At 45.8% G+C, this 16,403-nt stretch overlaps 1 protein-coding gene across 6 annotated transcripts in view; it reads left to right on the forward strand.

Annotated features, from left to right (window-relative positions):
- DOP1B (DOP1 leucine zipper like protein B) overlaps positions 1-16,403 on the forward strand; it is a 127,415-nt gene that overhangs the window by 1,690 nt on the left and 109,322 nt on the right. For all 6 annotated transcript variants that reach the window (XR_008684446.2, XM_055416175.2, XM_055416160.2 and 3 more), the window contains exon 2: positions 5,392-5,556. Coding sequence is in view for 5 of the 6 variants with exons in the window: in XM_055416175.2 (XP_055272150.2) it covers positions 5,419-5,556 (138 nt within the window). In the remaining variant the exon portion in view is untranslated. The remainder of the gene's footprint in view (positions 1-5,391; positions 5,557-16,403) is intronic.

A 16,403-nucleotide genomic window follows, 5' to 3' on the forward strand; every position in this document is an offset into this window, starting at 1 on the left:
CAAGCCCACCCAGGAGTCATCAGGTGCCCCATATTTTGAAATAAAAGAGCTTGCTTGACTATTTCCAAACTTCTTAGCTGTGCTGTTAGTGACATCAAAGAGGCTTTCTTCTTATAACCAACCATAACATTGAACTGAAATGGCAGAAAGTGAAGAGGAACTCAAAAGCCTCTTGATGAAAGTGAAAGAGGAGAGTGAAAAGGTTGGCTTGAAGCTCAACATTCAGAAAACAAAGATCATGGCATCTGGTCCCATCACTTCATGGGAAATAGATGGAAAACAGTGGAAACAGTGTCAGACTTTGTTTTTTTGGGCTTCAAAATCACTGCAGATGCTGATTGAAGCCATGAAATTAAAAGACGCTTGCTCCTTGGAAGGAAAGTTATGACCAACCTTGATAGTATATTAAAAAGCAGAGACATTACTTTGCCAACCAAGGTCCATCTAGTCAAGGCAATGGTTTTTCCCGTGGTCATGTATGGATGTGAGAGCTGGACTGTGAAGAAAGCTGATCGCCGAAGAATCGATGCTTTTGAACTGTGGTGTTGGAGAAGACTCTTGAGAGTCCCTTATACTGCAAGGAGATCCAACCAGTCCATTCTAAAGGAGATCAATCCTGGATGTTCATTGGAGGGACTGATGCTAAAGCTGAAACTGCAATACTTTGGCCACCTCATGCGACGAGCTGACTCACTGGAAAAGACTCTGATGCTGGGAAAGGTTGGGGGCGGGAGGAGAAGGGGACGACCGAGAATGAGATGGCTGGATGGCATCACCGACTCTGTGGACATGAGTTTGAGTGTACTCCGGGAGTTGGTGATGGACAGGGAGGCCTGGCGTGCTGTGATTCATGGGGTCGCGGAGAGTCGGACACGACTGAGCGACTGAACTGAATTGAACTGAACATTGAACTGTTCCAGTTACCCGCTCTTACTGGGCTCACACCTTGCTTCCCATGAGCAGCAGTGCCCCTTAGCTATCCCACCTCCTAAACACGCATGCTGTCACTGACAAGGCTCTCTTCCTGCTGACAAGTGCCCACACCTGTGGACTTGAGGACTTCTCTGCTGTTCGTTGGGCTCCCTCTGCCCTTCTTGCCAGCGGCACTCTGGTGCATCAGCCCACCCTCCATCACTCTGTGTGCGCATTAATTTTTTAAAATGTATATTTAGTTTTTATCGTATTTTCAGTTTTTTGGCAGTACCTTGAGGCATGTGGGCTCTTTGTTCCCCAACCAGGGATGGAACCCATGCCGCCTGCCTTGGCATCAAGGAGTCTTAATTACTGGACCGCCAGGGAAGTTCGATGCCACGTTAAACTGAAATGATGTGTTTCAGCATTTCCTCTTTTATTAGGCTCTGAACCATGAGAGTCGAACCCTCCCTTCTTGTTTCTTTCCCCGGTGCTTTGACACCTAAAGAGTGAGCAGACTGCATGGAGTATTACTGTGGTTCAGAAATATGGGATATCAGACTTATAAATCTCCTGGAATTAAAAAAAAAAAACAGACCGTTGTGATGTACTAAATTCTTATGTCTTTACTCGGCAGAACAAGCTACATTTCTCATTACCATCCTTATTCTTTTCAAAAGTTATGAAATATTATTTCAAAAAAAGGCATTTCCAGGAATGAGCCAACAGTCCTATTGTGTACCTGTGCGTAATGCAGTGTATTTTTGCAGAGAGGTCCAGCATGTGCAAAAGCCCCGTGGAAGGATGAATTATCTCAGGACAAGCAGAGTGCTGCAAGGAGAGAGGCAGGTAGAGCCTTGCAGGCCCAGAAGTGGACTGGGCATGAAGGGAGTGAGGGCTTACTATATATAAGCTCAATGAAGTGAAATGAAGTGAAGTCCCTCAGTTGTGTCCGACTCTTTGCAACCCCATGAACTGTAGCCTACCAGGCTCTTCCGTCCATGGGATTTTCTAGGCAAGAGTACTGGAGTGGGTTACCATTTCCTTCTCTAGAGGATCTTCCCGACCCAGGTATCAAACCCAGGTCTCCCACATTGTAGGCAGACGCTTTACCCTCTGAGCCACCAGGGAAGCCCAATGGGAAGAGTTTAAACATGGTGGGGAAGTGCTTTATGTTTTCAGAGGACTTGAGCGCTGTGTGAAAGTACACACAGTAGCAGAGGGACAGGAGTCTGAAGGAGAAGCCTTAGGGGCTTCCGCAAGCTTGCAGGAGAAAGGTGACTCACCCAGTGGAGAGCCCACGGGTGTTTAGAAGATGAGCCAACAGGACTTGGGCTGAGTGTGGCTGGTAAAGAGAAGGAAGAGTTCAGGACGACTCAAAGGTCTCATAGGTGGAGGGGCCACTTTCTGAGGAGAGGAAGACTGGAGAGGGAGCGTGCTGTGCAGGTAGAATCAAGAGTGGAGGGCTTTTTTTTTTTTTTTAAGTTTATTTGTTTTTTAAGTTTAAGTTTATTTGAGCTTAATTGGTGGATAGTTGCTTTACAGTGTTGTGTTGGTCTCTGCTGTACAATTGAGTCAGTCCAAAGTGTACACACATCCCCTTCAAGAGTGGAGGATTTTTTTACACAAACAACTTAAATGCCCCTGACCGATGAATGGATAAAGAAGATAAGGTGTATATACACAGTAGAATACTGCTCGGCCATAAAAAACGAATGGACTAATACCATTTGCAGCAACATGGATGCAACTGTAGGTTATCATCCTAAGTGAAGTAAGTCAGAAAGACAGGGAAGGACAAATATCATGTGATATCACTTCTATGTGGAATCTAAAATGTGACACGAATGAACTTATCTATAAAACGGAAACAGACAAACATAGAGAACAGATTTGTGGTTGCCGAGGGAGAGGGGAGGAGCGGGAGGGATGGCTTGGGAGTTTATGGTTAGCAGATGCGAACTGTTATATGTAGAATGGATAAACAGCAAGGTCCTACTGTACAGCATGGGGAACTACGGTCAATATTCTATAATAAACTTACCAGGAAAGAAAAAAGGAGTGGAGGGTTTTTAAAAAACAGTGTTGTTGAGTTATAATTTACAGACCATAAAATTCTTTCATTTCAGTATATCACTCAATGGCTTCTAGTAAACTTACGGAAATATGCGGCCATGGCCATAATCCAGTTTTTAGCACACTTCCATTACCCATCCCCCCACCCAATAAAAAAGATCCCTTGTGCTCATTTGCAGTTAACTCCCTGTTCCTACTCCCCACCCTAAGCAACCACTAACACATCCACTTGCCATCTCTACAGACTGGCCTATTCTGGGCATTTCATATAAATGGAGTCGTACGATGTGTGGCCTTTTATGACCAGCTTCTTCCACTAAGCTTGTATCTTCCAGGTGCATCCACATGTAACATGTTCAGCACTTTGTTCTTTCTCATCACTGAGTAGCGTGCCATCATATGGTTAGACCTCATGTTGTTGATGGACACTCGAGAATCTAGTTTCGGACGCTTTAAGTTTCAGACGTGTAGAGAAGTCAAGGAAGCATTGGCATGAATTTGGGTCTTCAGGGGGAGGTTTGGATGGCTGTAAACCTGTGAGTCATGAGCATGAAGCTGGTATTAATTAGTTAAAGGAATAGATCATTGAGGGGAGAGAGAGAGGGCGAGAGGGGCCCAAGCTGTTGCCTGGGAATGCCTGCATGTGGCAGGCGTGTAGATGAGGGTGGGCCTACAGAGAGGTGGGTGGGAGCCAGCACAGGGGGGATGGCCCAGAGGAGTGTGGGCTGGTGGGAGGCTGTCTGCAGAAGGAGGAAGTGGCCTGCCACACCATCCTCCTGGGAAGGGAACGAGGAAACAGACTCCACTGGCGTTGATGATTTGAAAGTCAGTTGTGTCGGCCTTAAGAAGATCACAGGGGGCCCGGAGCAATCAGAAAGCGAAGAGAAGACCTGGAGAGTCTTAAAACTTCCCCATAGCCATGAAATGAAAAATTGAGGCTTAAAGATCACATTGTCCCTGCAGCTCAGTTTCTTCCGTGAAGTAATATTTGCCTTTTTATCTGATTGATGACACGCAGTTTGGTTAGCAAACTGACGCTACCTCGGGGGAATTTACTCCCGTCACCATTACCCCATGCTTCTTTCTCCTTTCAGAGCGTGAGCTAGTGAGATACCACGTAGGCCCATAAATCAGTCAGGATCATGTTTAGCTGTGAGTAACAGAACATTTGATTTAACAGCTTAAACTCAACTCTTAACATGCAGAAAGCAGTAAGTCCAAGGGCAGAGTGTCCAAGGTTTGTGTGGCGCCTTCCTTCCACTTAATGCATGGAAGTCATGCCCTAAAGATGGCCCTTTCCCCTGGGTTGCAAGGTGAGGCTTCAGCTCCAACATCAAACCTTTGTTTTGAAGCATAAAATAGGGGAGAGGTGGAAGGCTAAAGGCCAGAGGAGTCCACCCTACCACCACTGCCTCAGGCTTTGTAGTAGCTGCGGTGGTTCATGTATAATGAATGCATCTAGCCACAGGGGAGAAAAAAAGAAAGGATATACAAGGGCCAAAAGAAAAATGGCAACCACCTGGGCCCTGGTGTAACACACCTCCATCCAGACTCCTCGCCTGGAGATGTAGTGCCGTGGGGGCAGCACCCTGTCGGGGACCAGGCAGCTAACTGGTACTTAGAAAATGAACAGTCAAGGCTTCCCAGGTGGCGCAGTGGTAAAGAATCTACCTGCAATGCGGGAGATGTGGATTTGATCCCTGGATCGGGGAAGATCCCCTGGAGAAGGAAACGGCAACCGTGCTCCAATCTTCTTGCCTGGAAAACCCCACGGACAAGGGAGCCTGGTGGGCTGCAGTCCCTGGGGATTCAGTCAATGACTGAGCACACCCACACGCAGATGAACAGTCACGTGGTGGATTTCTGACACCGCTGCTGTCAGACACTTCACGCTTAGATCCTTGGGCTTTTTATTTTTTCCCCCACCTGATTTCCTTGTAGAGTCCTTACAGTCCTCTCTTGGAGTCCAGTTGTAAAGGACTGGGTGCTAAACCAACTGTTCAGTTGGGACCACAGATCTGCTTTTCCTTAGGGTTAGTAGATGCCCCATGCGGGCAGGAACCACGTGCATTCAGAATTAGCAGTTGGCAGCAACACGCAGTTAACCACCTAGTGAGTTTCGCTCCTAGAGTTCACATTGTCCATTAAGTGGAACCCTAGTGTGTTCTTCTTTCAGCTTCATCTGTTTGTCTCCCTCAGAGTCCAGCAGGGCCAGAACCATTTATCTTTTATGTCCCCTAGTGCCTGGCTCGGCAACCTTGCTAAATATTTGAGTTGGATCGCCCTGCCCGTCCGGGCACAAGAGTGTCTGTGGCCACGTGGCCTCCGGGGCAGTGGGCTGGGGACGCTTTTCATCCTCGAAGAGCTGCTGCATCTGTTTGTCCTCCGATTATTCCCTCCTAGATACCTTTTCTGCTGTGAGAATGTAAGATGGATCCAGAGGAGCAGGAGCTGTTGAATGATTACAGATACAGAAATTACTCTTCCGTGATCGAAAAGGCGTTAAGAAATTTCGAGTCCTCAAGTGAATGGGCGGATCTCATATCTTCCTTGGGCAAGCTCAACAAGGTATGTGGGGCTGGGAGTGTTTGCACTGGGGGGGCGGGGAGCGGGCACACAGCTGTCCTTTTATTGTTTCAAGGACTTGTCTTTTTAATATTACACTGCATGCCGATTACAGCCATCAGATAAGAAGAACCGCCAGTAATTTGTCACCCAAGTTACACCTGCTATTAACCTATCAGCGTATGAACCTCCTCTTCCAGCCCTTTCTTTCTGAGCAGAGCAGTATAGTGTGGATAGAGTCCATAGAAGAGCTGAACACTTTTTTTTCTCAACAATATTTAGGTCTAAACAAGATAAATTTATAAATGATCAATTTATTCAAAGAGGAATTGTCCTTCCTGTACTGCTCAGGATTTTTATGGCTTTTTTTTTTTATTCTTCTCTAATCTTTTCCACCATTTTACTCCTAACTGGTGACTCCTAGAAGAATAAAGGATGAAGCAGTTATGGAAATCTGCCCAGAAACTGTGTGTGTGTGTGTTTGGATGAGGGAAAGTGGGTTGGGTCTAAGAAGACCAAAACCGATCACGTGTGGGCTTGACCTCGTGTGCCATGGATGGGGACCTTTGTTTATTTCCACCCTGCCCAGAAGGAGGGTGACTGTTGTGACCTTTAGGCAGAAGATAACCCGGGCTCAGAGAGGCTGTGCCCAGTTTTATTGCCAGTTACCTGGGCTCCTGGGTGTGACACCTGACTTTGGAGCCTGAGTGATGTATGGGAGCTGGGAGGTATCTAGGCTAGTCTGGGGAAGTCCCCACTCCCCAGGTCACACACACCAGGGGGGCTTGAGCAAACCTCACTAGAGAGAATTTGTCCGTTTACTGCTTCAAGGGGCTGGGGGAGAGAGAAGGCGGGCAGCGCCTGGGCAGCTCTGTAGCACCAACGGCCCGAAAGCAGCTCTCAGCACCCACAGATGGCAAAGAGGAGATGGGTGGTTATTGCAGATAGTGCCCAGGAAGCTGCACGGTCTCTGCAGAGTGTATTTACAGCATGTGAGCATCGTGGCTGGTGCTGGCTGGGAGGAAAGTGGTACTGTAAGTCACTCAGTTGTGTCTGACTCTTTGTGACCCCATGAAATGTAGCCCACCAGGCTCTTCTGTCCATGAAATTCCGCGGGAATACTGGAGTGGTCGCCATTCCCTTCTTTAGGGGATCTTTCCAACACAGAGATTGAACCCTCATCTCCTGTACCGCAGGCAGATTCTTTATTGTCTGAGCCCCCAGGGCTGGGATGCAGACATATAATAAAACAGCAAATAAGAGCTTGAGAATGTTTTGGTGGCAGAGCTCTGACTTAGGACTTTTCTGGCTGAAGGTAACAAGTCACTGTGTTGCACAGAGGTAAGTTGCTTTTTTAGGGGAAAGCAAGATGCCCTGGAGTGGAACTTGGACATATTCCAGTTCTTTTACATATTTTACTATTTTAGTACTTGACTCTCCTGGAATCTAATAATACCATACTTTTTGGGAGAAGGGGACGTGCTAACTGCTTTTCTGTTGAGTTAAAATTCATACAACATAAAATTTACTGTTCAACCATTTTTTAATTTTTGATGTTTGTGCTGTTTTTGTTGCTGGGTGGGCACTTCTCTAGTCCTGGCGAGCAGGGGCTACTCTGTAGTTGCACAGGCCCCTCATGGCGGTGGCTTCTCTTGTTGCAGAACATGGGCTCTAGGACCCAAGGGTTTCAGTAGTTGTGGCTCCCGGGCTCTAGCGCACAGCCTCAGGAGTCGTGGGGCACAGGCTTAGTTGCTCTGTGGCATGTGGGATCTTCCCAGACCAGGGATTGAACCTGTATCTCCTGCCTTGGCAGTGGATTCTGTACTGCTGATTTACCAAGCCCCGATCAACCGTCTTAAAATACATGGCTTTTAGTGCACTCGTGATATTGCATAACCGTCACCACTGTCTACTTCCAGACATTTTTGCCACCCCAAGGGAAACCGTCTCCATTTCTGTCTTTACCCAGGCCCTGGTAGTCACTCATCTACTTTCTGTATCTGTGGATATTTCATATAAAAGGAATCGTATGATAATGTGGCACTTTTGTGTCTGTTCTCTCACTTACTGTGTTTCCAAGGTGCATCCACGTTGTAGCCTCTGTCTAGTACTTCATTGATTTTTATGGCTGAATAATGTTCCAGGGTATGAATAGGCCACATTTTGTTTAGCCATTCTTCAGTTGGCTCTTCTGAGTAGTCCCGTATGAATATTTGTGTACAAGTTTTTGTTTGAACACCTGTCTTCGTTTCTTTCAGGAGTATACCTCAGAGTGGGGTTAGTCACGTGGTCACTCTCTGTTGACGTTATTGAAGAACCATCGAGATATTTTCCTCAGTAGCTGCCCCTTTTCACATGCCCACCAGCTACGTATCAGGGCTCCATTTTCTTCTCGTTCTCAGTTTCAGGGTGGTTTTCTTCTTTGACAATAGCCATCCTAGTGGGTGTGAAGCGGTGTGTCTTACATATCTTAGGGTTTTGCTCTGCATTCCCCTAATGACTAAAATTTTGAGTATCTTTTCACTTGCTTGTTGGCCATTTGTATATCTTCTTTGGAGAAATTTCTATTCAGGTATTTTATTTTTTTAACTATGCTGTTTGTCTTTTTGTTGTGATTTGTAAGAGTTTCTTTTACATTCTGGATTCTGGTCCCTTACAGGATTTATGATTTGCAGATTTTTTTTTCCCCATTCTTTAGGCTGTCATTTCGGTTTTTGATCATGTCTTTTGATGCACAGAATTTTAAAATTTTTGATGAAGTCTTTTTGTTGCTTATGCTCTTGGTGAATATCTATGAAACCATTGCCAATTCCACGATCAAGAAGATTTACCCGTGTTTTCTTCTTCTAAGAGTTTTAGTTGTTGCAATTAGATCTTTGATTCATTTTGAGTTAATTTGTTTTTTGCTGTTGTATTTCATAGATGAATGTTGAGTTTGTAGTAAGAATAAAATTAGCTCATAGCATACATGCAATTCAGACATTCAAAATGAAACAATCTGGTTGGGAAATGCAAACAATATGATAGACAAATACATGATATTAAATAAATACATGATAATTGAATAAAAAAGTACATGATAAACACATTAACCATATTATTGTATATAACCAGAGACACTAAGTGTCTCAGATGGAAGGAGTGTAGATTTGGGGCACGTGCAAGCATTCTGCTGCTGCTGCTGCTAAGTCGCTTTAGTCGTGTCCGATTCTGTGACCCCATAGATGGCAGACCACCAGACTCCCCCGTCCCTGGGATTCTCCAGGCAAGAACACTGGAGTAGGTTGCCATTTCCTTCTCCAATCTAATGTTCTGGAAATATTTTTCTTCTTTAAATCTAATTTTTTGTTTTATATTAGAGTACAATCGATTTACAATATTCGTTTCAGGTGTACAGCAAAGTGTGTACATTATACATGTATGTATTCCATTCTTTTTCAGATTCTTACCCCATGTAGGTTGTTACAGATTATTGCGTAGAGTTACCTGTGCCATATAGTAGGTCCTTGTTCATGATCTGTTTAGTATCTGTGTAGTAGCTGCTGCTGCTAAGTCACCTCAGTCGTGTCCGACTCTGTGCAACCCCATAGACGGAAGCCCACCAGGCTCCCCGTCCCTGGGATTCTTCAGGCAAGAACACTGGAGTGGGTTGCCATTTCCTTCTCCAGTGTGTGAAAGTGAAAAGTGAAAGTGAAGTCGTTCCGTCATGTCCGACCCTTAGCGACCCCATGGACTGCAGCCTACCAGGCTCCTCCATCCATGGGATTTTCTAGGCAAGAGTATTGGAGTGGCTTGCCATTGCCTTCTCCGCTGTGTAGTAGCATGTATGTGTTAATCCCCAAATCCTAATTTATCTTTCCCCCTACCTTTCCCCTTTAGTAACCATATCTTTGTGATAGTGAACGTCAGCTTGAGAAATACTCTTTTATGCTAGGCAGCCAGTGGAGTTTTTTTTTTTTTTTAAACATACATAATGTCGTTCTTTAAAGGAAAAAGCTTTTATCGAAGTCTTCAGTTAAAACCTACTTTAGCCCCATTTGCTGAAACCCTTTTTTTATCATGTTATAGTGTAGTGCAGCTATAGCCCCAGAATTGGGAGCTCCTGTTCTCAAAAAAAGTAGGCAGACAAAAGTTGAAGGGAGAAAATGTCTTCCTTGGAAGCATCGAGTAAGGGTATTCAGATGTATAAGAAAGATAGCAAACAGAAGAACAAAACAATGAAATAATCCTACTGTGATATATTGCAGGGATCTTGAGAATTCAGAAATCCAGTAAGATGCCCTTGACTATTACCTAATAGCCAGAACAACCTAATTCATTGAATAAACATTTGTGGCTTAAGTTGGAAAGGAAATATATATACTAATGTTTTGAAACGGGGACCAATATTTAGAGTGATGGTGGAGAAGATAAATACTTGCCTTTTTGTGTATGCTGTACAGGGAAGCTATATCAGGGCTTCCTTGATAGTTCAACTGGTAAAGAATTCGCCTGCAATGCAGGAGTCCTGGGTTCAAACCCCGGGTCAGGAAGATCCCCTGGAGAAGGGAATGGCAACCCACTCCAGTATTCCTGCCTGGAGAATTCCATGGACAGAGGAGTCTGGTGGGCTACAGTCCATGGGGTCTCAAAGAGTCAGACATGACTAAGCGCCTTTCATTTCATTCATACAGTTAAAAGAATAAAAGCCAGATGGGCTGCAAAAGGAAATGATAGCAAAAGCAAATTGAGAATTAAATAGAGGTGGAGATTGGTCAGAAGAAGAGAAGAAGCTGAAATTCTGCATTTGGTGCTTGGAGATTTGGGTAAATAGTCTGTTGAGATGAAGTGAGGGTCTGGCATAAGCATTGCTCCCATTCGTTGTGCCTCTTGTTGTTTTTTGCTTCTGTAAGAAAGCAGTTAGCTGTTGTGTCTTTTCTTCATGTTCTTTTGAAAACAAGTATGCATATAGAGGATTTGTCCTCTCTGTCTCCACTGCCCTGACTTTAGCTCAACATCATATCATAGAATTGCTGAAACAACCTCCTACCTCCTGATTTCCCTCCTTCATATCTTTCACATCCTCACTGCTGTCAAAGTCATCTTCCTTAAAATGTGATATTGTCTCTCCTGTTTGAAAATGTTCTGATTCCTTATTGCCTATAGGAAAATTTTTATATACCATACTTAAAATGAGAAGAGTGATTATATGTCCCAATTTATGTTTGCACAGTATGATTATTAATGGCATGTTCTTCACACTCTTCACTGTCCCAGTTTGGATGGCAGATTATCCAGTCGCTCTCTTCCGAATTATTTCTGCTTTTCTTTGAGAAAAACGAGAGATCTGGTTCTTTGTCCTGCTCTTAACCTTTCCTGAGGTATTTAGTCAGTTAAACCTAATCTTTCCCAAGTTCTCCAGCTCCCTCACCCTTAAATGCATGTAATTAGGCAATGAATTTGAAAGTTTAGTGTTCAGGTAGGATAGATTAAGGATTTCTAATAAGATTAACATTGTAATGGTTGTATATGTATATTCCCTATTTTGAGTATCTGATTATGCTAACTTTTTGTTAAAGTTAAAGCAGATATTCCCCTGTATTATTCCAGTATTAAATAATCCTGTGAGGTCAGTTAGATCAGCAGTACCCAGCCATTTTGGCACCTGGGACCGGTTTCGGAGAAGACCATAGACCAGGGATGGGATGGTTTGAGGGTGATTCAGACGCATTACATTTACTGTGCAATTTATTTCTATTATTACATCAGTTCCACCTCGGATCATCAGGCATTACATCCTGGAAGTTGGGGACCCCTGAGTTAGGTAACACAGATGTCTGTATATTCTTTCAGAGTAATGAAATTTATACATGTTATTTCTAGTTAGTAGAGGAAGTCACAATGGCAAGCCACTCCAGTACTATTGCCTAGAAAATCCCATGGATGGAGGAGCCTGGTAGGCTGCAGTCCGTGGGGTCGCTAAGGGTCGGACACGACTGAGCGACTTCACTTTCACTTTTCACTTTCACACATTGGAGAAGGAAATGGCAGCCCACTCCAGTGTTCTTGCCTGGAGAATCCCAGGGACGGGGGAGCCTGGTGGGCTTCCGTCTATGGGGTCACACAGAGTCGGACACGACTGAAGTGACTTAGCAGCAGTAGCAGCAGCAACCATATCTTTGTTTGTGAAATCTGTGAATCCGTTTCGGTTTTGTCCATGAGTTCATTTGTGTTATTTTTCAGATTCCACATACAAGCGATATTACGTGATACTTGTCTTTTGTGTACTTCATTAGTGTGAGCTCCGGGCCCATCTGTGTTGCTCCAGATGGCATTGGTTCATTCTTTTTCACGGCTGAGTAATACTCCATTGTATACTTGGACCATGTTATCTCTATCCATTCATCTGTTGATTTAGGAGGTTGCTTCCATGTCTTGGCTGTCGGGATGCCTGTTTCTTTTCAAATTATGTTTGTCTCTGGATATACGCCCAGGAATGAGATTGCTGGATCATATGGTAGTTTGATTTTAGTTCTTTAAGGATCCTCCATACTGTTCTCTGTAGTGGCTGCACCAATTTGCATTCCCACCAACAGTGTAGGAGGATTCCCTTTTCTCCACACCCTTTCCAGCATTTATTGTTTGTATACTCTTTGATGATAGCCATGCTGACCAAGTTAATTTTTGTACATGGCTTGAGGAGGCTCCAACTTCATTCCTTCTCATGTGGAAATCTAGTTGTTTTACATGTGGAAAGCCATCTGTTGAAGAGACTGTTCTTTTGAAGGGTCTTAGAATCCTTGTTGAAAATCAGTTATCTATAGAGAGATGTGTAATTCTGGACTTTCTTCTTTTTCTATTCATCTATATGTTCATCCTTATGCCATTTTCTTTATTGTAGTTTTGTAGTAAGTTTTGAAATGGGGAAGTAAGAGTCCTTGAACTTTGCTGTTCTTTTTCAAAGTTGTTCTGGATTCCTTGACATTCTGTATGAATTTTAGGATCAGCGTGTCTATTTCTGCAAAAAAAGCCAAGTGGGATTTTGATAGGGATTGCACTGACTCTGTCGATCGCTTTGAGAAGTATTGCCATGTACACAATATTGTCTTCTAATCCATTTATTTAGGAGCACACACACATATATTTAATTTATTTACTTTTGGCTGTTCTGGGTCTTCTTGCTGCGCGGGCTTTTCTTCAGTTGTGGTGAACGGGGGCTCTTCTCTAGTTGCAGAGCGCAGGCTTCCTGTGGCGGTGGCTTCTCTTGTTGCGGAGCACAGGCCCCAGGGCACGCAGGCTTCAGTAGTTGTGACGCGGAGGCTCAGCAGTTGCAGTTCCTGGGTTACAGAACACAGGCTCAGTAGTGTGGTGCATGGGCTTAGTTGCTCCAAGACATGTGAGATCTTCCTGGAGCAGGGATCGACAAACCGATGGCTCTGGCATAAGCCGGCAGATTCTTTACCACTGGGCCACCAGGCAAGCTCAGAACGTGTTTATTTTGAGGTAGGTAAAATTATGAACTTGAAAAATGCAGTTCTGAGCAGTGAGTTATCCTATGAAACAGGCTTTGTTTCAGTGTGCCAGAAAAACTTTCAAAAATGTTGAATCATTGTAACCTGCCTTTTAAGTGCAGGATATTGAGTACAGTTGAGTCTTTCTTTAAGGAGCTTTGGAAGTGTTAGCCATTCCTTCTTTCAGTGGCCGTCTGAGTGCCTAGAATGTGCCAGCAGGCGCCAGGGTGCGGCAGAGAGCAAAACTGACAAGACTCTGCCCTCATTCTGGTGGGGATGGGGAAGCTGGATGGGGAATGAAAGATACACCTTGTTAGCGGGTGATGAGTGTGGTGGGAATGGTAAAGAAGACAGGCTATGGTGAGCGTAGCTGAGATGGTGTCATTGGATCAAGTACAGAGGCTCTGGTGTGTCTGAGCCCGGGGAGGTTGTCACCGAGCAGGCCAGGGATGAGGAGAGGATAGGAAAGGAGGCTGCAGAGGAGAGGGGTAGGGAGGGCATCTCATCTTGCCAGTCCTTTGGAGCTGGCGTCTGAGGGTGGCCCCTGAGTTGGGGGCGGCTGCCCAGCAGCAGGCATGGCCTGTCTTCCCTTTTAGGTGCTGAAACCATCTCCAGCTGCTCAGCTGGGTAGGGTCACGCAGAAACAGAGAGACCAGTTAGGAGGCCCATGGGGAAGGGCTTGGATTCTGAATATACTTTGGTAGTGTGGCCAAGAGGCTTTGTCCTCAAAGCAGATGGGAAAGGCGAGGGGAGAGAGGCATTGAGCATGACATGCAGGTTCTCCCGGGTGGGGGTCTCGAGGAGCTGAAAGGCTGTGATAGAGAGACTGGGGAGCAGCCGGCCCCTCGGGCCAGGCAGGAGACCACGGGTTCCCACTGGAAAGTGTGCGTTTGAGCATCTGTCAGATGTCCCCGTGTGACCTCCGTGGGCCGTGGGATGGATGCGAGTTTAAAGAGACAGCTCGTTGTTAAAAGTCGGCTCCCCGATTCCGTGTAACCCCACTCCCAGGTCCTCTTCACTCCTGCTCCTGTTCTCTGCTGCCATGATGGGGTGATGAGGGTGAGCTGCCCCCTGCACAGACTTGCTCAGTGTCGGGGAGATGAGGGTGACACTGTCTGTCCCCACCGCAGCCCTGCCAATGGCAGTGGACATCCGGAGAAAGCCCACTGTGGGCCGGGGGCCTGGCGTGCATCCTTGTCCAGGCACACAGCATGGCCTGAGGCTGGATCCAGACCAAACAGCCTGTGCCTGATCAGAGCCGGCAGGTGGCAGAGGGAGGCCCAGCCCCTGAGCAGAGCCCTCGGCTCCTCACGTCTGTCTGTGGCTCACAGAGAGGACAGGGATGCCCCTCTGCTTTCTTTGTTAGCCGGACGAGGGAGACCCAATGATCAGCCCCCTTTTGCAGGTGAATTTACCTAACTCACCCCATGTCCTGTGGCTGCAAAGTGGCTTTTACGGGTTGAATTGTGTCCTTGGAAACTGACGTGTCCTCACCCCCAGTATCTCAGAGTGTGGCCTTATTTGGAGATCCAGAGACAGCCAGGTTAAACTGAAGTCCTGATCCGACGTGATGACTGCATCCTTGTAAGAGGATACAGACACAGATGCCGAGAGGGAAGGAACCCTGTGAGGGTGCAGGCAGAGACAGGCTGATGCGGGTGGAAGCCAAGGAGTGCCGAGATTGCTGGAAGCCGTGGCGCAGCCTGGAGCGGGTTCTCGCTCACAGCCTCAGAGGGAGTCAGCCCTGCCGACACATTGATCTCAGCCTCCTGGCCTCCCAGTTCCGTGGCCGTAAGCCTCCCTGTGGCTGGGGCTTTGTTACAGAAGCACCCTGGCAAGCTGATAAGAGCAGTAGAACCAAGGTATAAACTGAACACTTAGGTGCTAAGGACCTGACATTGAACACCTGATTCCTGCTCTCGTGGAACATAAGGCTTTGCTGACAGCAGACAAAACAGCGAATAAACACGTGACTTTCGGTGCTGAATGCTAAGAAGAGAAATCAACCGGGAGAGTGGGTAGCAAGGAAGGAGGACGGGGCACTCACTCAGACAGAGACGGCTCTCTGATAATGTGACATTTGAGATTTTGAGCAGAGGCCTGGATGCGTCAAGCTGGCTGGCAGGGACGCCATCTGGGGCTCGGGCCTGAGTCCAAGGTCCAGGAGGGGACGGGCATGGCTGGAGAAGGAGCGGTAATAGGAGATGAGGAGGAGAGGGAGACCTCCTCCCCGGGCAGGTCTCAGAGCTTTATCCTGTGGTGAGGGGTGCCACTGAGCTCCCAGGAAGGCTTTGAGCAGGGTGACCCATCACTGCCTTTTCCTGGGAGAGGAATACCTCTGGCTGATGTGTGGGGAGGGAGCCTGATCATGAGAGCCTGCAGGAGGGAGGGGGCAGCTTCAGCACCAGATGGACTGGAGTTACTGGACGCAGAGGGTTGGGGAAGGGGCTGGAGGGAGCAAGCCTCCTTCAGCTTGGTGATCACTTACTTCTGGGAGACTCAAAACTACGCATTCAAGGAGTAGGAGTTGATGTGAATAAAGAATTTTCTTAGGGCTTTAGTGATGGTCAGATTTCTTGCATGGACTCTTGCATGGATACAGAAATTCAGTGAATAAATTAGTGAGGAGTTAATTTAAAAAAAAATCTTTATGAGGCAAGAAGAAACAGTGTCATGGTCTTTAGGTTGCAAAGTTAGGTCAGCTTGTGTTCTAATGAAAGTTGACGATTGCAGGTTCTAAAACATAAACTGTGGTCTCAAAGCAGAAGTGCCTCTGGCTCAACTCTTGACAAGAGAAAACCGAGCCCCAAGAGGCCTCCGTTTGTCAGACTACAGACAGGTTCTAATTGTATCGTCTCTAAAACTTGCTAAGCTTTCAGTACCATTTTTTAAATTTTTTTCTGTGTTAGGGAAAAGTTTATCTTTTGTAGTTGTTCTGTGTATCAACGTGAATAGAGCAATTTTTGCTTCATTGTCTGAGATTTCAAGCTGTCACCTTTCACTGATCATTTTAAGATAAATTTTAATCAAGTGCGTTTTGAACCCTTATGAAGCCAACCACCATACCAAGCCTGGATTGTAAATTTAATTATGGAAATGAAGGATAGTTTATTTAAACTCTGTACATTTAAAAAACCTTAGTAGTAAAACTTCTTTTTTTAAAAAATGTTGTAACGGTCCTAAATGAGCCACCCTCTTTTGGCTGCTTTTATGCAATATCCTACTGTTTCACAAAATGGCCTGAGAGTGGGTGACATGAAATGCAAGGGATGTAGGTCTTGGGTATTCCGTGTTTCAGCTTCTAAAGTCTTCCTGTTTAATGCCAAGTACCTGCTTTTTAAAGCGGAGCCTCTGTTGCGA

Source organism: Moschus berezovskii, chromosome 1 (assembly GCF_049115385.1).
Source record: "Moschus berezovskii isolate FMDL1 chromosome 1, NW_MosBer_1.0, whole genome shotgun sequence".
Classification (NCBI taxonomy): Eukaryota; Metazoa; Chordata; class Mammalia; order Artiodactyla; family Moschidae; genus Moschus; species Moschus berezovskii.